Source organism: Pimephales promelas, chromosome 17 (genome assembly GCF_988280905.1).
Source record: "Pimephales promelas chromosome 17, fPimPro1.hap1.1, whole genome shotgun sequence".
Lineage (NCBI taxonomy): Eukaryota > Metazoa > Chordata > Actinopteri > Cypriniformes > Leuciscidae > Pimephales > Pimephales promelas.
The window spans coordinates 1,504,959-1,531,326 of record NC_142785.1 but is presented as its reverse complement, the minus strand read 5'-3'; the positions used below and the strand labels follow the sequence as shown (position 1 = coordinate 1,531,326).

The 26,368-nt window shown below is 36.9% G+C and overlaps 1 protein-coding gene across 1 annotated transcript; it reads left to right on the top strand.

The window, feature by feature from the left end:
• Positions 1 to 100: 100 nt before the first annotated feature.
• On the top strand, positions 101 to 26,368 carry polr3e (polymerase (RNA) III (DNA directed) polypeptide E). The gene is made up of 21 exons (XM_039653811.2): positions 101 to 261; positions 1,847 to 1,917; positions 2,340 to 2,390; positions 4,333 to 4,410; positions 4,506 to 4,621; positions 6,767 to 6,849; positions 7,806 to 7,913; positions 9,052 to 9,101; positions 9,418 to 9,537; positions 11,203 to 11,288; positions 11,382 to 11,426; positions 13,371 to 13,462; positions 15,511 to 15,631; positions 15,893 to 15,974; positions 17,709 to 17,768; positions 17,947 to 18,104; positions 19,601 to 19,662; positions 20,202 to 20,659; positions 22,289 to 22,366; positions 23,653 to 23,778; positions 25,057 to 26,368. The coding sequence occupies exons 2-21, from the start codon at positions 1,879 to 1,881 to the stop codon at positions 25,111 to 25,113; spliced, it is 2,070 nt and encodes a 689-aa protein (XP_039509745.2). The 5' UTR covers positions 101 to 261; positions 1,847 to 1,878; the 3' UTR covers positions 25,114 to 26,368.

The following is a 26,368-nucleotide window of genomic DNA, read 5'->3' as shown; positions in this document are numbered from 1 at the left end:
GTCATCAATGTTTTTTGTGATATTATTGGACAATGGTGAAAATTACAGTACACTACTGTAGGGCGGGATTTGTGACGCGGCCAGTGAGTCGCGGCCGCAGTGCATGCTGGGATAGTGGAGAGCGCACACGGCTCCTCCCCACGTGTTTGTTTGACTGACTGTCTGACTGCAGTGATCAGAAACATGGCAGTAGAAACAGCGACACACATAAACAGCTAAACGAGCTTTGAGTTCACAGCACGAGCAGCCACTGAATCACAGGTCAGATCTCAACTTTACCGTCAGTGTTTTGTTGGTTTAGTGGATCAGCCGAGGCCTCGGTGTGTGTGTGATTGTGTGTGTGTGCTGGCAGTGATAATGTAGAAGCTATCAAAAGTTTCATACTCACAAATAGTATGTATATAAGCACACACAGACTGCAGTTGTTGTGGTATTCTCCGTGATCGGTGTGTCGTGATGTTGAAGAGCTGCTAACGCATGCTAGCATGTTGATCGTTTGCTGACTCCGGCACTTTCCCTTTACATGGATTGTTTTTTCACCTTTTCACTTTTAATTTAATGTAACGTTACCTTTCGTGTATGCTGCTAAAGTTATTGGCCGTCATTATCGTGTTGCTCGCCCTTGCGTCATTCACTAAACCGTTGCCTGCTAATTATTATCATGACTAACAGTGATTGATTGATTGACAGTTACAAATGAGTAGATTACATAAGCCTGGCTATATATATATATATATATATATATATATATATATATATATATATGGATGGACGATATATCAGTCACCATATCAGTGTCTGCCGATATAATGTAGTTATCGGCCGATAAGATAATTTGTCCGATATATTAAAGCTGATAAAATGTATTAATTCCTTCAGCTGAGACACTTCAGATGCGCATGTCCAACATTATAGTTTTGAATTGTTTGAAATATGATTAGAATCACTAAAAAAATAAAAATAAAGAAAATACAGTAAAGTGCAATGTGTGCAGCGCAAATCTGTCGTCCAGTCTATATAATTATAATGAGAACTTCATTAAAATTGTGTTTGTGACTTGGCTTTAATGGTGAGACTTTTGTTCTTGTAATCAGGCCCTCAAAAATTCCATAAACATCTACATTTATTGGCCACTATATATATATATCAGTAATCCTGTTTTAAATATAATCATCGGTATCGGCCAAAATATTCATAACGATGCATGAAATATATAAGTGTATCTTAAAATAAAAGGTTATATTTATAGTCTATATGACATAGCTATTACATATAATTATTTATCTATAAGTGTATTTATGTATAATAATGCACGTGACTGACTAGGATTATACATATATATTTATTACCACAATATATGGGTCAAAACACAATAGTGGTCTTGGGTTGTTGGAAACATAGACAATAGAGCCCGACCGATAAAGGATTTTGAAGGCCGATACAAATATTTGTTGGTTTTAAAATCCTATCAATATCAGCCGATATTATTATTATTATTTTTTATTTCAAAAACACGCAACAAAATATCAACAGATTTCCCTAACATTAGTTATTTGTAGTTATTTATGAGTTTTAACTAAAATAATATGATAATGCATTTTAAAAAGAAACTTGTTTCAATTGCCACAACAGAACAGAGGAACATTAAAGTATATTAAAGTTCTGATAAATATATTAATAATTAGTTCCGACATTGCCTTATATATTTAAGAAAATGCCTAATATCGGCCTGCCGATATATCGGTCCAGCTCTAATAGACAATTTAATTTGCAATAAACTGAGACCCAGTATTGTGTTTTGATCCATATGTTCACTAGCACATGTTTTGGTGTTTCTTGTTTCCAGGTTTGGAGTGTTCCAGCACCAGTGTCTTCATCATGGCCAGCGGAGACGATGACGATCCTATTATACAAGAGGTACATATGGACATGTTGAAGCGAACGTCTCCAGGATGATCAAACTGCAGCGTCACTGTTGTGCATCTATCATCATCTCTCTCTTTCTCTCTCTCTCTCTCTCTCAATTCAATTCAAAATGGCACATCATACAATATTGCTAAAGCTCGGAAAACATAGAATAATTAGAAAGACATAAAAATAGTAAAATATTATTGCATAAAAATGTTCAAATTAAATTAATTGTACAAATTAGAAAAAATAGAACAGTTTATGAACATTTAAAAAAATTCTGTGAAGAATTTAGAATTCAGTGTGTAAGTGTTTTCGAGTTTGGTGCCCGAGTGTGTACTTGCTATAATTTAAATATAAATAAGTCAAAATATTAAATATATAATTTAAAGAAATGTGTTTAATGTGATCTGTGTTCTCTCTCTCGTTAGATTGACGTGTACCTGGCCAGAAGTCTTGTGGAGAAGCTGTATTTGTTCCAGGTAAGAATGCAAGATGTAATGTTGGGCCAGTGATGCGTCTCGAATGTTTATCATTTGCACATGTTTTTAAGCACGCACCCAGAAAGCCGCTTCTCAGACTGAATTTAAGTCTCTTTCACGTCGTCTTGAGCTTAAACGAACATATTCACACAAAATGACATCAAATATGCCGGTCCTAGTAAACATAAGCTGTGTTTCCTTTATAGATTTGCAAATGATATTTTGTAAATGTAGATAAAAGACTATTGCAAAAAAATGGCGTTTCATTAACCGCTGTTATGTGACTAAAACGTCATTTTTCTCCCTCTCGTGATAAGTCTTTCCAAAAATCATGGCCGTGGATGTTGGTATGTTTATGTATATCACCATTATGTTCAATGAAAGGGGATATAGGTGTGTTTTCCAAGCATTAATGACATGTGTGCGGCACATATGAGGAGTTTCCCTCATTTCTGCTTCAAGGTCTTCATAAATTGTGGCATTTCTTTGTTTAATATTCCCATAATTCATTTGTCTTTTATGAGTTTAATATATAAATCTCTCTCATCTTCTGTCTATACTTCTTTAAACAATAATCATCTGTTAGGTATGTCGGGTGAAAAAACTGTTTTTATTGCAGTTTTGCAAAATATTCCTTTCTCGAAGTGCCTGGAAAACCGTCTCTTAGAAGAGTAAAAATGTTTCCATTGGGCATGTTTATAATACACAGTTTCTATTTACACAATTTGAAGGCTAATGGAAACGCTGTACACCGTATAGTCTGTTAAATGAAGTGAACAGCTGAGGAATAATGAAATGCACATGTAACATTATATTGGGTCCGTGCAGCTCTTAAAGTGACGGCAGCCTAATAAACCTGCTGTGCTTTTTTGTTTTAATGTTAATCAAACAACAAAAGACAAAGAAAAACACTCTGCTTTTGAGTGAATAACTTTAATAAGGGTTAATTTACAGTATGCAGTGCTATTTTACGTGTTCTCTTTCTGAAAATTACTGTTAGAATTACTTGAAAAGCAGCGTTTACTTTATTTGTATGTTTTTATTCTGTTGTATTTGTGCTTTTCCTTGTAATTTGATTACCTGTATTTGTTTTTATTTTATTACTGATAGTTGTCTTGAACAGTATTTGAAATTGATATGAGTTAGGCTAGTTGTTGGTTTCACAACTACATTTATTAAGGTTATGGGTCATTATTATTAAGGTTGATAAGACTAACCAAGACTGCATTATTACAGTAAAATTGTGAAATATTATTGTAATGTAAATCATCTGTTTTCTATGTGAATATGAAGAGTTCAGATGCAAAAGCCTCTAAATGCCATTTGAAATTTTCTTCTAAAATGATCATTTTTATCAAGCTTTTATATTTAAGTTCAGTAATTTCACTTTAATGACAATTAATAGGTAATCTTTATTTCCATTTAAGTGAAATTACTGAAGTTAAAAATACAAGCTTGATAAAAATGATCATTTTAGAAGAAAATTTCAAATGGCACTTAGAGGCTTTTGCATCTGAACTCTTCATATATAGAAAAATGTAATTTATTCCTGTGATCAAAGTATCATTACTCCAGTCTTCAGTGTCACATGACCCTTTAGAAATCACTCTAATATGATGATCTGATGATCAAGAAACATTTATGATTATTATCAGTGGTTAAAACTATTCATATTTTTGTGGAAACTGTGATAAATTTTATTTCTCAGGATTCTTTGATGAATAGAAAGTTCAAAAGAACAGCATTTATTTGAAATATAATCCTTTGTAACATTATAAATGTCTTTACTGACACTTATGATTAATTTAATTCCTCTTTTTGTTCAATAACTTAATTTGCAGAAAGTGTTTGTTCATCATAAAATGTGTGTTGGTCTATCACTAGTTACACAACTTATTTTTCATTGGTTCTTAAATCTGTTTTTAACTGTTTCTTCTTCTAGTACCCAGTGCGTCCTGCAACTATGAGCTACGATAACGCCACTCATTTGACAGCCAGGATTAAACCCAAGCAGCAGAAAGTAAGCTGGTCTCCACTCCTCGTTTCTCAAGTCAGTCCTGCTCAGGTCTCCTGTTAAAGCTCAGATCTCCTCCTCTTCTTCTCTCGCTGGTCCAGGTGGAGCTCGAGGTGGCGATGGACACCATGAGCCCGAACTACTGTCGCAGTAAAGGAGAACAGATCGCGCTTAATGTGGACGGCACCACCTCTGAGGACACCAACGTCTACTCAACGTGAGGAACACTCACTCACTCACTGACTCACTCATTCACTTACTCACTGACTCACTCACTGACTCACTCACTCACTCACTGACTCACTCACTCACTCACTGACTCACTCATTCACTTACTCACTGACTCACTCACTGACTCACTCACTGACTCACTCATTCACTTACTCACTGACTCACTCACTGACTCACTCACTGACTCACTCACTCACTCACTGACTCACTCATTCACTTACTCACTCACTGACTCACACACTCACTCACTAACTGACTGACTGACTGACTGACTCACTCACACACTCACTGACTCACTCACACACTCACTCACTGACTGACTGACTCACTCACACACTCACTCACTGACTGACTGACTGACTCACTCACTCACTGACTCACTCATTCACTCACTCACTGACTGACTGACTCACTCACTCACTCACTCACTCACTGACTCACTCACTCACTCACTCACTGACTCACTCACTCACTCACTGACTGACTCACTCACTCACTCACTGACTCATTCATTCACTTACTCACTGACTCACTCACACACTCACTGACTCACTCACTCACTCACTCACTGACTCACACACTCACTGACTCACTGACTCACTCACTCACTCACTCACTGACTCACTCATTCACTTACTCACTGACTCACTCACTGACTCACTCATTCACTTACTCACTCACTGACTCACACACTCACTGACTCACTCACTCACACACTCACTCACTCACTGACTGACTGACTGACTGACTGACTGACTCACTCACTGACTCACTCACTCACTCACTGACTCATTCACTTACTCACTGACTCACTCACACACTCACTGACTCACTCACTCACTCACTCACTGACTCACACACTCACTGACTCACTCACTCACTCACTCACTCACTCACTCACTGACTCACTCACTGACTCACTCACTGACTCACTCACTCACTCACTGACTCACTCATTCACTTACTCACTCACTGACTCACTCACTGACTCACTCACTCACACACTCACTCACTCACTGACTCACTCACACACTCACTCACTGACTGACTGACTCACTCACACACTCACTCACTCACTGACTCACTCACTGACTCACTCACTGACTCACTCACTCACTCACTGACTCACTCATTCACTTACTCACTCACTGACTCACTCACTGACTCACTCACTCACACACTCACTCACTCACTCACTCACACACTCACTCACTGACTCACTCACTCACTCACTCACTGACTGACTGACTGACTCACTCACTCACTCACTCACTCACTCACTCACTGACTCACTCACACACTCACTCATTCACTCACTCACTCACTGACTGACTCACTCACACACTCACTCACTCACTCACTCACTGACTCACTCACTCACTCACTGACTCATTCACTTACTCACTGACTCACTCACACACTCACTGACTCACTCACTCACTCACTCACTGACTCACACACTCACTGACTCACTCACTCACTCACTCACTCACTCACTGACTCACTCACTGACTCACTCACTGACTCACTCACTCATTCACTTACTCACTCACTGACTCACTCACTGACTCACTCACTCACACACTCACTCACTCACTGACTCACTCACGTGTCTGACTCACTCACACACTCACTGACTGACTCATTCACTCACTCACTCATTCACTCACTGACTCACTCACTCATTCACTCACACACTCACTCACTCACTGACTCACACACTCACTGACTCACTCACACACACACTCACTCACTCACTCACTGACTCACACACTCACTGACTGACTGACTCACACACTCACTGACTCACTCACTCACCCATTCACTCACTCACTGACTCACTCACACACACTCACTCACTGACTCACTCACTGACTCACTCACTGACTCACTCACACACACACTCACTCACTCACACACTCACTGACTCACTCACTCACCCACCCATTCACTCACTGACTCACTCATTCACTCACTCACACACACACTCACTCACTCACTCACTGACTCACTCATTCACTGACTCACTCACTCACTCACTCACTCACTCACTGACTCACTCACTCATTCACTCACTCACACATTTCAATCTTTGGTGTTATAAGTTTGAATGTTCTCCTTGTGTTTAAAGGAAAATGATGGACAAGCAAGCGTTCTCCTCGATCCAGGCGACCACGAACACGTCCCGCTACGCCGCAGCCGTGTTTCACAAAGGTAATGTATTATGTGTAGAGAACAAACTCTGGGCTCCCCCGGACACTGCTGTTATTGCAGTACTCAAGCTTTGCGCCGGTTTCGCAGGAAGTGAACCTTTTGAAAGCAATCTGTGCTTTATTCGTAAATGATAAATGCAATATTAAATTTTTTTTAAATGTGCAAATTTGTAAGAGAAAAACATTTGACATTTCTGCCACATGTTTTGGTAAATCATAATTATGACATACTCTAACTCTAAGCCAGTGATTATGACAAAGTTATGTCAAAATATATGAAAATAAAATTTAAACCTCACACTCAAGATTTTGACTCTTTATGTCATTATTTTGACTAGAAATTAAAAAGTTGAAATTATCAGTCATAATTGTAATTTTTTATTTGTCATAATTATTACTTTTAAATCATAATTTTGATTTAATGTCATAATTTCGACTTTAATGTCTTAATTATGACTTAGTATGTCATAATTTTGACATTTCGTCTCATAAACATGATTAGTATATCATTCCTTCTACTTTCGGAATAATTATGTCCAAAAGCATGATTTTTTTCCTTATATGTGGCAGAAATAAATGAATTGAATAAAATGAATTGGTTTTAAAAAATGCTATATTCAAATTCTTTTACAAACTTTGTAATAGGAAAAGGCTATTTTCATAATTCATAAAACACTAAAGACTTTATCTTTCCTCCTGAAATCACTGAAACATGTAAATGCATATGGACTTTATAATTGCACAGACAGCATCAGAATAAATGGATAAATATGATTGGCTGTAGCTCATGACATCACTGAGGTTGATTCCCTTGCGATTTGCACGCGACAACACCCTGACCTGTCGGCGAGCTCAACGATTTGCTAACCGCTAGTCGCGCTCTTGAACTGGCTTTAGCTGATCTCCCGTGCCAAAACACTGAGAAGCACTGATGTAAAGTGATGTGTGTGTTGGCAGGAGAGCTTCACCTCACGCCACTGCAGGGGATCCTCCAGATGAGACCCAGCTTCACATACCTGGATAAAGCTGATACTAAACATAGAGAAAGAGAGGCGGCCAATGAAGGTAGGGACGCTGGGTAAAAAATGGTTCACAATATAACCTTATTGTAAAGTTTTTTTGATTTCACATTAGAAGATTTTTATTTTAATACTATTAATAATAGTGTCTTTATAATAAAGATGTGCTAAGTTGATATAAAAACAATAGGGCTGTGCAAAAATTAATTGCGATTAATCGCATCCAAAATAAAAGTCTGTGTTTACATAATATATTTGTGTGTGCTGTATATATAAATACACACACATGCATGTATATATTTAGGAAAATGTGTTATTCATATATAAAATATTTATATAATATAGATTATGTATTTAACAAATAATTCTTAAATATATAATTTTTAAATATATACATGCATGCATAGGTATTTATATATACAAAATACTTATATACAGCACACACAAATATATTATGTAAACACAGACTTTTATTTTGGATGCGATTAATCGCAATTAATTTTTGCACAGCCCTAAAAAACAACATGAATATGATTTTTTTTTTTAATGGTTTTGAGAAAATATTGTGTCTTTTTCAAGAAAATATTTAATTCACATTTATGCATTTGTCAGACTTTCCAAAGCGACTTGCATTACATTTAAAGGTTCACGTTTTGACTCGGAAATTAAATAGTGAATGCATAAATTAAAGCATATTTAATGACTAAAAATGTGCTGTATATAACATATTTTCCATTCAAATTAAATGTATGTATGTGAGCGTACACATCATCGTTATTATTCAAAAAGGTTTTTAATTGTATTTTTTACTCTTTTGGTCTCTATAGCCATGTTTCCATCCACTTGTCAATCGAATTATCTGAAATTCGGTTAAAAAACTCTGAACTTGTCTTCTGACGTGTTGCAACCATAAAAGGGCATAAAACTTAATCGCAATTCATTATTAATTCGGCAAATAACGTTTCCATCAGCTTTTACCGCATATCGATCAAGAGAAAATCCGATGAGACCGAACGTATTTCATTTGAGTCGATTTTCATGAAATTTCATCGAATTTTACTGTTTCCATAAGGCTTTTTTCATTCGATATCACTTAATTCGGATAAAAACGTGTCGATGGAAACATGGCTTATGTTAGATACATTAGTTAATTGTTATTAACTAACGAATGTGTGTGTTTACAGCTGGAGACTCTTCTCAGGATGAAGCAGAAGAGGACGTTAAACAAATCACTGTAAGACTTCATGCCATTTGTAAAGAAAGACTACACAAGTGTTTCCCAACCCTGTTCCTGGCGGCACACCAACACTGCGCGTCTCCCTAATCATCAAACACATCAACTCATCAGCTCATAATCAGATGGGTTAATGAGCCGATGAGTTGAATCAGTTGTGTTTGATTAGGGAGACAAAGAATACGTGCAGTGTTGGTGTGCCGCCAGGAACAGGGTTGGGAAACACTGGACTACACACATATATAATCAGACTAAACATGCGCTCAGTCCGTGTGTGGTGCTCTTTGGTCTCATGGTTCACCTGGCGTTTGAACAGGTGAGGTTTTCCCGCCCTGAGTCGGAACAGGCCCGTCAGCGCCGCATCCAGTCCTACGAGTTCCTGCAGAAGAAACAGGCTGAGGAACCCTGGGTTCACCTGCACTACCACGGGCTCAAGGTGAGTCTGATCACATGACCCGCGCTTGACTGACGTTGAATGTAACTCGACACCCTTCCCTCATTTAGTATGCACGGTTCTATGAATATGCAAATGAGCCCCGCCTCCACTCACTCAGAGATCCACTGGTTGACGATCACACGTTGATCTGATTGGTTACAAGGTGGTTTGTGACGTCAGAAACACCAGCGTGTTTTTGAGACTGTCTTTGGTTCACTGCAGTTTTAAGGAGGAAATACTCAGCAATGCTGTCCACTTATCAACTTACACACGGTGTGTGTTAAAGCGGATTAAAAACACCGGGGACTTTAATTTCCTGGATAAGAAGCGTTCTAAAAATCTCAGTAATCCGGCATTTATTAATGTGTCCACTAACAATAACATGCATGTTCATTACGGTGATTTATTAGCATTACCGAATACCTGCATGTTCTTTATTTATGTATATTATAGGGCTGGGTATTGAGACAAATTTCACAATTCGATTCGATTTCAATTCAATATCGATTATTTTGGATATCAGTTACAATAAACGGCAAATTTTCTCAAGGGAATCAAATCTCTGAACTAATGCTGTAAACTATGGGAGTCTAGTTGTAGCCTATAGGCTTCATTAGCCTAATATGAAGGTAATAATGACTGAATCACTTAAATTACACTTTTATTTATTTTTATAATATGAAGATTATATGAAATATAAACATTTAAATGGTGGCTGTCATAAAAACTTGCCAGATTTATTCAAATATGCATTAAATATTGAAGAACATTAAGATTATAATGCATATGTAATATGGTGTATATATTTAGCAAAATGCTCCTCTCTAGAGTTATTTTTTTCTAGCTGACTAACGAGTTTATGTGGGTTTTCTGAGGTAAATATGACGATACATTGATTACAAGCTGTTTAACTGACGTCTTTCCACGGTTGAAACGCTGATTGAGTGAATCAATGTGACATGATAGGGATTTAGATAAGTTGTACTCGATCTTTAACACACTTTCAGATGCTCATTCATGTTTATTTGGCGCTGTGACTGGTATTATTAAGCCGGAAGAGAGATCAGCGCTGCTGCTTCACCAGAGCGATCTCACGCCACAGCGACAAAACGCTATTTATGTTTTTGAATTTCTAAAGAAAATGGACGTGATTTAAAAATTGAGACTTTGTTTCATATCAATAGTAACAAAGGACAAAGATTATTGCGATTTTTTTTGGATGCGCGCAGCCGCGGTACAATGTCCCATTCATTCAAATAAAACAGGATGACTAATCGATTCTTGAGATTTAACAATCGATATCGGTTCGGAAAAATGAGAATCGTTTAATATCGAGAAATCGATATTTATTACCCAGCCCTAGTATATTATATATGAAGAGTTCAGATGCAAAAGCCTCTAAAAGCCATTTGAAATTTTCTTTTTTAATGATGATTTTTATCAAGCTTGTATATTTAAGTTCAGTAATTTCACTTAAATGGCAAAGATAATTACCTATTAATTGTTATTTAAGTGAAATTACTGAACTTAAATATACAAGTTTGATAAAAATCATCATTAAAGAAGAAAATTTCAAATGGCATTTAGAGGCTTTTGCATCTGAACTCTTCATATATATATATTGTATAATGGCTGCATTTTCATTTATTCTGCTTGCATCTGTAGGACGGACGTTCTGAGCATGAGCGCCAGTATCTTTACTGCCAGGCCATGGACACCACAGAAAACACGGAGCTGGTGAAAACACCGAAGTTAGTGCATAGACTGATAAACACTTGATTTTACCCGTGATGTTTCACTCTCGGTGCTCATCTCGTGTGTGTGTGTGTGTGTTCTCTCCGCAGGGAATACCTGTCCATGCTCATGCCTCCTCTGGCTGAAGAGAAAGTGTAAGTAGAGGAACTTTCTTTAGGACGCAGTGAAATCTTGTGGTGTACCAGTTCATACCGAACACCGGTGTTTATTTTTGTTATGATATGAATTTTAATATACCGCGATACCGTTGTGTAATCACTGTTTTAGAGGGTCTTTTCAATCTTCACTGGTGATGCACAGCTGTGTGAAGATGGACAGGTTAAACTATAATTAAAGGAGTAGTTCACTTTTAAAAAAAACTTTTGCTGATAATTTACTCGCCCCCGTGTCATCCAAGATGTCCATGTCTTTCTTTCTTCAGTCGAAAAGAAATTAAGGTTTTTAATGGAAACATTCCAGGATTTTCTCCATATAATGGACTTCAATGGGGTCCAAACGGATCAAGGTCCAAAACACAGTTTCAGTGCAAACTACAAACTGTTCAAAGGGCTTTAAACGACTCCAGACGATGAATAAGGGTCTTATCAAGCGAAACGATCGCTCATTTAATAAATAAATAACAAAGTTTAAGTTTTATAAGCTCAAATGCTCGCCTTGCTCTGTGTGTGTGTGACTCTCCTGTTCATCAAAATGAACGAATCTTTTTCCGAGTCAATTCGTTCGTTTCGTTCGTTGAATGAACCAAATGACACGAAAAAAGATTTGTTCATTTTGATGAACAGGAGAGTCACGAACGCGCATCACAGAACAGAGCAAGACGAGCATTTGAGCTTATAAAACTTAAACTTTGTTATTTATTTATTAAATGAGCGATCGTTTCGCTTGATAAGACCCTTATTCATCGTCTGGAATCGTTTAAAGCCCTTTGAACAGTTTGTAGTTTGCACTGAAACTGTCTTTTGGACCTTGAACCGTTTGGACCCCATTGAAGTCCATTATATGGAGAAAATCCTGGATCGTTTTCATCAAAAACCTTAATTTCTTTTCGACTGAAGAAAGAAAGACACATGGACGTCTTGGATGACATGGGGGCGAGTAAATTATCAGCTAAAGTTTTCTATAATAGCTGTCAAATTATATATCAGTGTTTCCCATACTTTGGTTCCCGACACACATAGATTTTCCAAAAGACTCGGTGACATCGGTGAATAAACATGAGCACTGCACGTTTCAAAGTCAAAAGGAGGCGCGGGTGTGTTTATATGAATGTATTTGAAGGGAACTGAGAGTCTTTCGATGTTATTTTCATTGAATCTTTCCTGATAATGCAGTGTCCTGCTGGACCTCTTTGTAAACAGCATCAGTTTTGTGTGGCTCGTGTGTAATACTCGTGTGGTATTTTTCTACAATATTCACTCGTGACAGTAAAACAGGGCATTCTGTGTCAATCTACTGCAGTCTTTCCTCTCCCAATCAGCAGAAAATGTGTTCATATTGAAACCGGTATCATTTTGAAAATTACTGTGATATAATGTTTGGTCACACCGACCAAGATCTTGGTATTCGTCTAGTTATCTGTGTTTGTTATATTTTCATGTTTTATTGTTTGTAGCACTATGGTCAACATTGATTGTAGTATTATTAATATGTGCTTTATAAATAACAATGTTCATTATGGCTAAGTATGATTTGATTTTTAGTAGGGCCGTGCAAAAGTTAATTGCGATTAATCGCATCCAAAATAAAAGTCTGTGTTTACATAATATATTTGTGTGTGCTGTATATATAAATACCTATGCATGCATGTATATATTTAAGAATTATTTGCGGTTAAATTCTGTATATATTTATAAATACATAATCTATATTATATAAATATTTTATATATGAATAACATATTTTCTTAAATATATACATGCATGTGTGTGTATTTATATATACAAAATAATTATATACAGCACACACAAATATATCATGTAAACAGAGACTTTTATTTTGGATGCGATTAATCGTAATTAACTTTTGCACAGCCTTAATTTTTAGACTTTTCTGATGTTGTTGTGTCTCTGGTTCTGTAGCGTGAAGCCGACGGGTCCCAGTAACGTGCTCTCCATGGCCCAGCTCCGCACGCTGCCTCTGGGGGATCAAGTCAAGACGCTGATGAAGAACGGTCAGCTTGAACGCTATTGTCTATGTCCGATTTATCCCAATTCACATGAAACATGAAATCGCACTTAAATAGTTTTGGATTATCGCGGTTATGAAATGGCGAAGGCTGTGGTTATCAGTTCTGTGCAGCGTGTCAGTGAAGCACGGCTCAGTAAACGCGGCTCACTCAGTTTGGGTCGCTTATAACATGCGTTTGAAAAAGCAACACGAGTCAAACAGCTTTCCAGACAGGAGACGCATTTATGAACCTCTTGTACACCGAAAGATGACCTTTAATAACACGCTTTACTCCAAACTCACTTCATCGGGACAGCTGAGCTCAGACTCAGAATAAGGCAGTCGTGTGTTTATTAGTCGCGTTTAATCAATCAATGCGTTTCAATCTTCTGTTTATTCAGATACAGAGAGTGTGATGCCGATAGGGTTTCCTGGAGTCATGTGTGTTATTGTGTGTGTGTGAGTCGCCCTCTGGTGTTCAGATGGAGTATTTACTACCGATGAGCCGTTCTTCACTGACAAACTGCGCATAAAATAATCGCAGCCGTTGCCAAATCACGTGCGGTTTCATTTGGATGAATCTCGCAGCGCTAGTGCACACAGTACATCCAGATAAAGAGACTTTCCAATCTTTCATGTTAGCGTTTGATCACGAGTGTCGAGGGATTGCGGTCACGGGTGTCGGTTTGAGAGGTGTATTTAACAATCTGAGAGTAGACATTTAGCATATTCTTTATTTGGTAAATTTGGTCAACATTGTAGCATTATTATGTGCTTTATTATTAATTGTGATTGTCATATCTAGTGAGATGCGCTACAGTGTTTAAGCGGGAAAAATATGAAGAGTTTGGTTCCAAAACGCTATAAATCCATTTTGATGAATTTGAGTAAAACTGTGTTTTCTTTAGCAAGAAAATGGGAAGATGAAAACCACTGTTTTCGGTTTCAAATTTTCACATAGCATTTGTAGGTTATAATAACAATAAAAAATGAAAGCCAGGTTTTGATTTCCAAAGATTTATTATAAAAACAGATCGTTTTTTTCCCCCCAAAATGCAATAAATGCAATAATTAATTTTTTTCAAAATGCAATTAATCAAAATAAGATTTTATACACATTGAATTTCTTGTGCATAGTATAAATCCATTGCTTTAATATAACAATATTCGGTAATACTTTAAGGGTTCATGGATAAATGGATAAATATTAATATCATCAGGAACTAACAACGTTTTTTTTAACAGTTCAACGTTTTTCATTCATGACTTCATGGATGAACAAAACCTTAATTAAAACATTAACTAAGACGAGCACATCATCATGAATTATGATTTATTAAGCATGATCTAACGATATCGCTGTTGTCAACCTTGGGACGTCGCCGCTGAACTTTTTTGACGGCGATCAGCTGTAAACTGGCTCGGTCCTGCTCGGTTTTCGTTGACTTTGAATAAAACAACTGAAAGTTTTCCAAAAGATCCTCTGGGGGTCAGTGTGTCAGAAGTTTGATGCTGTCGTGTGAGAACAAGCAACAGCCGGCATTTCCTCCTCCCGAGTCCATCTTCTTCCTCACGATTCGATTTCGATGTCACGTTTACCCATGCAGGATGCCTTACCCTCCGCAGGTTCACCAATGCTGTCAAAATTATTCATTTTTTTGTTTGTTTGTTGATCGAAAGGACAAAATAGAGAAAACCTAGGAAGCCGGGTTAGTTAAAGCGCTGCCGTTACTGTTTACATCGCGTGGAATGGTGCGTTGTGATTGGTTTAGCGGATATGTGGCATTTTGCAGAAAAGGGAGACTGGCGTTTGTCACGGTTTGGAAAGAAAGGGAGAAAACATTACATAATAACAGCACGGCGGATATCCCATTTTACGTAAAAATTAAACATTGTTTTGTATCTGGTCGGTATTGAAAAGCCAGGTTTTAGCAGTAACTCATTTTTTTTTTTAAATGGCGTTTATCGCGTTTTGGAACCAAACTCTTCATATATATATATAACAGAAAACTAAATAACGCAGTGTTCCCGATGTTTTTCTGTGTCTGGCAGTGAAGGTAATGCCGTTTGCTAATCTGATGGGTTTGCTGGCGTCGGGGACGGACTCGACCGCAGTGTTGCGATGCATTCAACAGGTGGCGCTGCTGGTCCAGGGAAACTGGGTCGTAAAGAGGTCAGGCTTCTCACATTACAGTGGAATTTAGTTTTAATTTTTTAAGCGAGTATATTTACCCATATACTTTTTAAATCTTTTTTTCATTTATATTTAATGATATACATGTTATGTTTTTTGGTCTCACTACATAATTTATCATCGGAATACATTGTTGCAATAGTATTTTTGTCTTATTTATGCTGCTCTAACGTCTAAATGTCCGTTGGGGATAAATTATCTCGTCTGAAATCCTTAAATCCTGTGATTTGTCTTTGCCAGTGACGTGCTGTATCCCAAAAACACCTGTAGTTCACACAGCGGCGTTCCTGCTGAAGTGCTCTGTCGCGGCCGAGACTTTGTGGTGAGCTTTAATATGTACATTAGCTTAACCCCTTAAGTGTCACGGCCCACCGGGGGGCCCAAATCCATTACATTTTTAAAACAGTATTATCCTATACTAAACCTAAACTAATCTTGACAAACTATATATCATTTGAAAGCTTATTTTCATATTTGGTGATTGATTTTCAAAATATATTACAGGGGAGCCTTAATTTATCAATTTGCAACAAGAATATTTTCATACTCTTTCATACTTTCATACTCACCTTTATTTTGAAATTGTGATGAACATGAAAAATCATGAAAGAAGGGTAGAAACCTGTTTGTTTTCATGCCAAGAGTTCAAAAGAAAGCCTCCATTCAATTATTTTATAATTATAATAATTATTATTTCATATGGAAATGGAGGCGCCCTTATATGGGCAGTAATGGAGTCTGGTTGTGCCCTAGTGAAAAAGTTTGGTACTGCGCCCAAACAAAATCTCACTGAAAGCTCATTTTTTTGAGATATCAACCTAAAATTTGAAACACAACTTATTCAGATTTTTGGCTTTGATTTTTTTAGCAGTTTTAGAGTTGCCCGGTTTTGAAAATATATATTTTATATAAAATATGAATAATTAAATTTTTTATATTGTACATTTTCATAAACTCAAACTTCTATAACTTTTCTTCTGTTTCACATTCTTAATTTATTTCACTTCTACAAAAATCTGCCAAATGTCTTCTTTAAAACGAGACCATTTTTACGTCTATATTCCAGAGCATTCTTAAATTACAACCATTTAAGTTCGAAATGTGCATTTTCATCTATATTCAAAAAAAGGGGTGGGGGGGGGGGTGACACTTAAGGGGTTAAAGTCCCCCTGTAGTTTACATCTCAAACTCGTCTTTGATCACCAAAATGACATCTTCATGCCTTAAAATATCTTGAATGTAACTCGACACCCTTGCCTCATTTAGTATTCGTGGTTCTATGAATATGCAAATGAGCCCCGCCTCCACTCACTCACTCAGAGATCCACTGGTTGACGATCACACGTTGATCTGATTGGTTACAAGGTGGTTTGTGACGTCAGAAACACCAGCGATTTCAAAGCGTGTTTTTGAGACTGTCAGAAGCAGATTATTTACATTATAATAAACATTTAAAAGCTGGATTTTCACTTTAACCCTCTGGGCTTCTTCGGTCAAAAATGACCGAAAACTGTTACGTTTTGAAATGTTTAATTTTTTTGCTTGATCGGATCGGGCTGAAACTTGGTGACTTTTGTTGTATTACCTATATGAAGCTGTACAGGACATTGCACACATGTAACTATTTTTTAAAGCCACTAGGTGGCGCTCTTCTACTTGAATTATTATTTTTTTATTAGCTGACACTCTATTTTGATGTGAAATGTTGTATTTATTGAAAAAAAAAATATATAAAATAAAAATATGTATATTAATTCTAATGGAAAAAATAGCTCATAAAAATTATATAATTAATGCAAAGTATCATTAAAAATTCTAAATAATAATCAGAAAATATTATAGAACAAACATATATTTGAATGGTTATCCTGGGAAGAAGTAAAGTTAAATTTTAAGGCTTCGTCCGTTTTTGACCGGGAGGAAGCTAAGTGTAACCCATTTACAAAGAAGAAGCCCAGAGGGTGCTGGTTTGGATGGTATCATGACATCATGCTATATAATAAGTGCTGCTGTCAAAGCGTTTGTTGATTTCCTCATTTCATCTCTGCGTTCTCAGATGTGGAGATTCACTCTAGAGCGAACCCTGATGAGGAAAGAGGTCGCGGCCATCATAAAGGTCAGTACTTGAGGAGAACAGAAGATGGGGAAAGCATGAAAGCATGAACACTTGCTGAGCTATATCTAGATGTATGCACTTTAATTATGAATTTTGTGTGTGTGTGTGTGTGCATTAATCAGTCATGTATGTTATTCAGCATGTGGTATTGATGTTGATGTCGGTCATGTGATTCCAGCTTCCTCCCGAGGACGTGAAGGACTTCCTGGAGCAGATGTCGGCCCCTCGAGTAAACCGAGGCTGGGAGTTTCTGTTGCCCACGGATCAGGACTTCATCCGAAAGCATCCAGATGTGGCTCAGCGGCAGCACATGCTCTGGCTCGGCATCCAGTCCAAGTATGAGTCATCTCTTACACACGAGATATTTAATACAGATACGAGCATTTGTGTCATGTGATCCGCCCATGTTGTCCTAGCGCTGTGATGCATTAAAATTCTGTTGGGTTTGGCAGTAAAAATCATTGTGTTTCATGGAAGAAAGTAAATATTGCGCAATATTCTGTTCTGGAAGTTAAATCCCATTCATTTTCTCCGTTACGTAACTTCTTGAAAGCTATGAGGTTGTTAATTATTTTTTTTATTTATATCTTTATTTGACATGAACATACAATTACATTGGACGAGCCATATGCATTTGTTTTTAGTGATTATAGCATACATGCTAATTTTCAACACCTGTCCACGGGAGGCTTTTGAAAATAAAATACAGTTTATTTAAAATACTATTAATTATTTTAATTAATTGATATTATTTGCTTTAGTTGTCGCTGTCAGCCTGCATTAATCATATTTAACAGCTGAATTCCTGGTGGATAAACTACATTACCCATGATTCTGCAGAGAAATCTCCACCTATCAGAGAACCGCACACTAGCATTGCAAATGACAGATTTTTTTTTGGTTTTTTTGAACGTCATATGCAGTGATTTATGGGACTATAGTTCTTTTTTTTTTGTCAGATTTTCAATCAATTCAAATACTTATTTATTTATTTATTTTTTGCTTCAAATCAAAGTTTGTAATGTGTTTTTACTCATAGCAGGTTGGCTTTTTAAAAATCCCTATAGGAAAATGAACGGATAAAATACAAGACTATTCAAGGCCTTTAGCTTAATGAATAACACAGAATATTCAAGATATTAAAGGAGTAGTTCACTTTTCAAAAAACATTTGCTGATAATTTACTCGCCCCCATGTCATCCAAGATGTCCATGTCTTTCTTTCTTCAGTCGAAAAGAAATTAAGGTTTTTGATGAAAACGATCCAGGATTTTCTCCATATAATGGACTTCAATGGGGTCCAAACGGTTCAAGGTCCAAATGAGAGTTTCAGTGCAAACTACAAACTGTTCAAAGGGCTTTAAATGATTCCAGACGATAAATAAGGGTCTTATCAAGCGAAACGATCACTCATTTAATAAATAAATAACAAAGTTTAAGTTTTATAAGCTCAAATGCTCGCCTTGCTCTGTTCTGTTCGTGACTCTCCTGTTCATCAAAATGAACAAATCTTTTCCTGAGTCAACTCGTTCATTTTGTTCATCGAATGAACCAAATGACATGAAAAAAGATTTGTTTGTAGTTTGCACTGAAACTCTCATTTGGAGATTGAACCGTTTGGACCCCATTGAAGTCCATTATATGGAGAAAATCCTGGATCGTTTTCATCAAAAACCTTCATTTCTTTTCGACTGATGAAAGAAAGACATGGACATCTTGGATGACATGGGGGCGAGTGAATTATCAGCAAAAGTTTTTTTTAAAGTGAACTACTTCTTTAAACACAGATGAGAATCTCAGTCTCCTGGTTTCTAAATGAACACTCTATTGCAGGTTGGAAAAGGTGTTTAACATCTCCAAAGATGACTTTGTGCCTAAAAAGGACGCTCAGATGGGTATGTTCTGACCTTTACTTGTGTTCTCTATAATAATAAAAGTGTGTGTGTAGATCTATATAAACACTAGTGTTCAGAAGTTTGGGATTGGTCATTTTTTTTTGTTTGTGAGAAATCTTCTGCTCACCGAGGCTGCATTTATTGGATCAAAAATACAGTAAAAATGTGAAATATTATTATAATGTAAATCATCAGTTTTCTATGTGAATATACAGTAAAGTGTAATTTATTCCTGTGATCAAAGCATCATTAGTCACATGACCCTTCACAAATCACTCTAATATGAGGATCTGATGCTCAACAAACATTTATGATTTTTATCAATGTTGAAAACACTTCATATGTGTGTAGTAACCGTGATGCATTCGATTTTTCAGGATTGTTTAATGAATAGAAAGTTCAAAAGAACAGCATTTATATGAAATAGAAACTTTTGCAACTTTATAATGAACATAATCCGTCCCTGATGAATAAAAGCATTCAAATAATTCATCAGCACACACTAGTCTGTAGTTCATCACATGTGTGTGTCACGACAGATCCGGTTCACGTCAGCGGAGACCAGCGCGTGAAAACGGCGCGCGAGAACGCGAGAGAAACCCACGGCGCCCTGCAGAGAGAGCTGGACGCCCGCAGACTGAAGGGGTCGCGACCCCCGGGGGACGTGCGGGTCAAGCAGGAGCCGGTGAGTGACTCTGAGGAGCCCATGGACACGTCCGGCCCGCTCACGAACGGCTCGCTCAACGGTCACCCCGCCTCCGGCTCCCCGGACCCTCACAACGGCCACGCGTCGGCGCACGCGTTCACCCTGGAGCTGCAGGAGTTCGTGCAGAACACCTTCAGGAAACACCACGTCCTGTGCCTGAGCGAGGTCAAGCGTCTGTTTAACCTGCATCTGGCCAGTTTACCCAGCGGCCACTCGGTGTACGGTCACGTGACCGACCGCATGCTGACCGAAGCCATCCTCCAGAGCCAGTGCAAGCAGATCCTGGTGCCTGTGAGTACATGTGCATCGCTTCTGCCGAACTGATCAACATGCATCTCTTAATCTTCTGCACAATATTGATAACCCGAACACACACACGGTTCCTGCCGATCTCGTGTTAATCTCGAGTGCCGTCCCCTTCTTGCCTCCGAAAAGGCTTTAGTTTGATCAGATTTATAAAAGACGGCTCGGTTTAAATAAACCATATTGCTTGATTCGAAAATGAATCAAGTGCATCGATATTAAACTTCTGCCGAATTAAAAGTCACTAGTATGATTTTACACTTTATTTATTTAGCACAGATGAAGCTAAGCTACATCACTGTGACTTAATGGTGATTCATTTGGCTGTTACTTTCTTAAAGACTTGACGTAAATATTTTTAAATGTTTTTTTATTTTATTTTTATTTTATTTATTTTTTATTAAAATTTTGGTGAATATAAAGGTTCCTCAGAATTGGTAGAGAATCATTTTAAGCTTCGTCAGAGCAAATATATATATGTGTGTATATTATATTTTATATATATATATATATATATATATATATATATATATATATATATATATACATAAAATATACACACAAAAACTAACACACACATATATGATATATATATATATATATATGAAGAGTTCAGATGCAAAAGCCTCTAAGTGCCATTTGAAATTTTCTTCTAGAATGATAATTTTTATGAAGCTTGTATATTTAAGTTCAGTGATTTCACTTAAATGGCAATGATAATTACCTATTAATTGTTATTTAAGTGAAATCACTGAACTTACATATACAAGTTTGATAAAAATCATCATTAAAGAAGAAAATTTCAAATGGCATTTAGAGGCTTTTGCATCTGAACTCTTCATATATATATATATATATATATATATATATATATATATATATATTATATATATATATTATTTATATAGCAAATATATATATGTGTGTATATTATATTTTATACATACATACATATATATATATATATATATATATACATAAAATATACACACAAAAACTAACACACACACACACATATATATATATATATATATATATTATTTATATATTTATATATATATATATATATATATATATATATAATATATATTATTTATATAAATTACATTTTTGTAATTTCCCATATTTAATACAATATAATTGAACCCTCTCCAGCATGATGCCCACTACAAAAAAAGGCAATTTTCCATAATTCTAAATGTATGTCCTGTTTATATGTTATTGAGATTTTTATGTTTGTCAGGATTTCCTGCAATGTTTGTTTCCCAGAACACTGGAGTTTGGTTATAAAAATATGACCTAAATAGACGTTATGATTTGGTTCCCCAAAAAAATAACCAAAGGTAATCAAAGTCAGAATACACATTTTTGATTAAATAAAACCAGCGGGCATGTTAATATATTGTTTTGAAGTACAAATCATTTAGCATCAGAGAGTTCATCTTTCAGTTGGTTTGGTTTTTGTTTTGTTTGTTTGTGGCTTTAATTGCGGTTTAAGTCCATTATTGTCCGTGTCTGTTCCTCCTTAAGATAATGTTTGATTTAAGATGTGCTTCAGTCCTTTGTTCCTGAAGCTTATTGGATTAAGGGTGTGTGTGTGTGTGTGTGTGTGTGTAGTTTCCTCCTCAGAGCGGATCCACAGCGGATGAACAGAAGGTGTTCGGCCTGTGGGAGAGCGGAGAAACCTTCGACAAGGTGTGAACTGCATTCTTTATCTTCACACTGTCTGTCGTGTGTGTGTGTGTGTGTGTGTGTGTCCGACTGGAATCTTCATCTTCTGAACCGTCTGATATCGTCTCTGTCGTTGTCTGTTATAGCGTAATATTTGTCCAGCGTTTACGAAATTCGAATATAATTCGAATTTAAAAAAAAATCAATACTATTCGAATGCTGAAGTTACTGTTCGAATATTGCTTTTTATGTATATTTTTAAAAATATATTTTATATGCAATCTTGCCTTTTCGCCGCTTTGGCTTACACGCATGTGAAAATGAAATGCCTTTGTTTCGTCTGATGAACAATAACGTTTTTGAATCGTAACTCAAGTGTGCACGTTATCCACGGTGTGTCATTGTAACACTGGTCAAAAATGGTAGCTTAAATGTTTAACGACGTAAAAAGCGCCTGTGAAGCGAAAAACACCAATATCTCAACGGATTCGGTGTGCATCGAGCTTGTTGGAACCGTCTAGTTGAACTGAAAAGAACGATATAAGTTTCCGAATTTCAGAAAGCCGAAAACCATCGGAAGCGCTTCGACCATATTCAAAACCAATAAAATGTGTATTAGAAGTCCCTCTAGTGGACCGATCGTGCAACAACAACCACAAGCTGTAGTGGCATTGGCGACCCATAAGCATGTGTAATGTCGTAAATATTAATAATAGGATAAATTTTAGCATTTAATATTCGAATATTAAATAAAATAAGGATTGGAGTTTGAATAGTATTATAGAGGAAGATTGACAGCCCTTGTGTGCGCAAAGGATTGCAGTGGTGTGTGTGTGTTTACTAGAGCCAGACCGATATATCGGCAGACCGATATTATCGGCTGATATTAGGTATTTATAATAGCCGATAAATGAATATTTCAAAAATAAAATAAAAACGGACGAAACATGCTTGAACCATGTCATGAGTGTTGGAGTTGTATAGTTTGTCCACCAGAGGGCGCTCTACACCGTTCCTGTTGGCAACACTCGTTGAGTTGGTCACGAGACATACATTGAATAACAATTAAAAGAACATCCCCATCAGTTCTCTAAACTCAAATAAGCATGACAAAATTTCTGACTATCATGTCCAGTTTAAATAAATAAATAAATTAATAAATAAAATATCGGCCGATATATCGGAATATCGGATTTTAAAACCCAAAAATATTTGTATCGGTATCGGCCTTCAAAATCCTTTATCGGTCGGGCTCTAGTGTTTACAGATGTGTGTGTGTGTGTGTGTGAACGGCTGTCTTTGCTCCGCAGCTCCGGCAGGTTCTGTTCGAGATCTTCATGAAGAACTATCGCGTCAGAAGAAACGTGATCCAGACTCGCCTCACGCAGGAGCTCGGGGACGCCGTCACCAAAGCCGATGTGGATCGACTGCTCAAGGTGCCGACGCAGCGCTCACACACACACACACACACACACTTAGCTGATTCTGTTGTTACAGGGTTCGTACAAGGAGCTTAAAGTGGTTGAATCTGACTTTTTGAAATGAAGCCTGGAAAACAGACATATTGATGAAGTAGTACTTGAAAAGTGCTTGAATTATTGAAATTTATTATAAAACAATCTTTTCACATTAAATTAAAGCTGCAGTCCGTCTGATATAGATATAGAGGCTTTTGGCATGGCTATGAGTGTGATATTGCTCATATACATCTCCAAGTGTATGATACAGCGTTTATTCTTCAGTCAATCATATATTCATGAGAGAAAAAATCAGTTTTGAAGAGGAAAGCGATGTCTTGGTCATAGGATAGTTAAAGTTACCGCATTCACTGCATGTGTTCTGTTTGAACCATCTTGTTTTGTTAGTATATTTGTATACATCTATTTGCCTTTTTTTAGGATTTAAAAGATAATAAAGAAAGACATTGTTGGTTAAATGAGATCTCTGATTGTAGTTCTTGGAATAAAACTTAAAAAAGTAGTGCTTAAAGGAGTAGTTCACTTTTGAATAAACTTTTGCTGATAATTTACTCGCCCCCGTGTCATCCAAGATGTCCATGTCTTTCTTTCTTCAGTCGAAAAGAAATTAAGGTTTTTGAAGAAAACATTCCAGGATTTTCTCCATATAATGGACTTCAATGGGGTCCAAATGGTTCAAGGTCCAAAAGACAGTTTCAGTGCAAACTACAAACTGTTCAAAGGGCTTTAAACGATTCCAGACGATGAATAAGGGTCTTATCTAGGACCCTTCGAGTCATGACTTGAAAAAGGATTCGTTCGTTTTGATGAACGAGTTCGAACAGGGGAGTCACAAACGCTCATCACAGAACAGAGCAAGGCGAGCATTTAAGCTTATAAAACGTAAACTTTTTAATTTATTTATTAAATGAGCGATCGTTTCGCTTGATAAGACGCTTATTCATCGTCTGGAATCGTTTAAAGCCCTTTGAAGCTGCACTGAAACTGTCTTTTGGACCTTGAACCGTTTGGACCCCATTGAAGTCCATTATATGGAGAAAATCCTGGAATGTTTTCATCAAAAACCTTAATTTCTTTTCGACTGAAGAAAGAAAGACGTGGACATCTCGGATGACATGGGGGTGAGTAAATTATCAGCAAAAGTTTTTTTTACTCCTTTAAAAAGTCCTGGAATTAGATTTGACGGTGTGTGTCATGTAAATGCTGACGCTCAGTAATGTTGTGTGTGTGTAATAGGAGTGCTGTATGAGTCTGGGAGGGATGTGGTATCTGAAGGGGACGGTCCGCTCCTGACGGGAAGACTCGGAGCGCTGGGGTCCTGTCAATCAGCTCGTCTGCCTCTGGAGGCGGAGCTAAACACACCAACCAATCGCTGCCCTCGGCTGAGCGGGTGGGAGGAGCATCTGCACACGCCAACGCTTCAGACTCACATACACGAGCGTCTCAGAAAAAGGGCTGAGGATGGATTTAATTCTGCGTTTCAGCACAGGAAAGGAGTTGCTGAACGCGTACTCAGACTATCTTTTGGTTTTGTTTTTTATGATTTAAAGGGGTAGTTGTTTCGAATAAAGATGACAGGAGATCATGGTTCAACTCGTTTCATCTCGCTTGTGGCCTTTGCGAGTTTATCGTCAGGTTTTGGCTTTGTTTAGTACGTGTAGCTGACTGAAGAAAAAGAAAAAATCTTGCTTTTATTGCATATTGTTTTGTTTTTTTTAGTGAATGAGTTTACATAACTTGTGTGTGTGTACTCACTGTGTATAATTATTTTACATATCTAAATACACACACATGCACTTATATATTTGGGAAATATTTGCATGTGTATAAATAGTTTATTTTATATATAAATAACACATTTTTCTTAAATATATACGTGCATGTGTGTGAATTTATATATACAAAATAATTACGCACAGCACACACACATGCATTACGTAAACACAAACTTATTTTGGATGTGATGAATGGTTTCTCAGCACTAGTTTGTTTAGCTTTTCTTCCATGGCCGACGGATCCGAAGGATATGTCAGAGATTAATTTCCCTGCTCAAACGAAGGCCGTAAACTTGAAAGGTTTACAACCAAAAACACGTACGGACATTGTGGTTTCTGGAGCAGTTTAAATCAAATCTGACCAGCAAACAATAAAGTGAATATATGAATCTGTTTAATGAATATTAATTGGCATTTTTTTGTTGATTTACGTCAGAATGACTGTTTGGAAACGCCGATTCACATTAAATGCAAAAGCAGTGTTAAACATTAATTCTTGTGGAAATTAAAATGATTTTTTCCGCGAATCAGAGGTTTTGCCGGCTTCGTTTCAACGGTTAAAGTGGTTTGAAAGAAAGTGCCTCTTCAATATTCAGGGGAAATATTATTATTATTACAGTATGACTGATCTTCCCGTGTCATCCGCACCTGCGTATGAAGCGTTCACCGTCACGTGTTTTTATGCATTCCTCATATTCATAAGCTGAATCATTGCGGTCACATTCTCCATTATTTTATATGTATATCATTCTGAATAAATGTTGCAACTGAAA

Excerpts from the sequence above, each read along its gene's own strand:
- polr3e (XM_039653811.2), top strand. The coding sequence starts at position 1,879 with ATGGCCAGCGGAGACGATGACGATCCTATTATACAAGAG. Across the intron at positions 7,914-9,051 it reads AAGAGAGGCGGCCAATGAAG|CTGGAGACTCTTCTCAGGAT; the intron begins GTAGGGACGCTG and ends GTGTGTTTACAG. Across the intron at positions 20,660-22,288 it reads GCAAGCAGATCCTGGTGCCT|TTTCCTCCTCAGAGCGGATC; the intron begins GTGAGTACATGT and ends GTGTGTGTGTAG.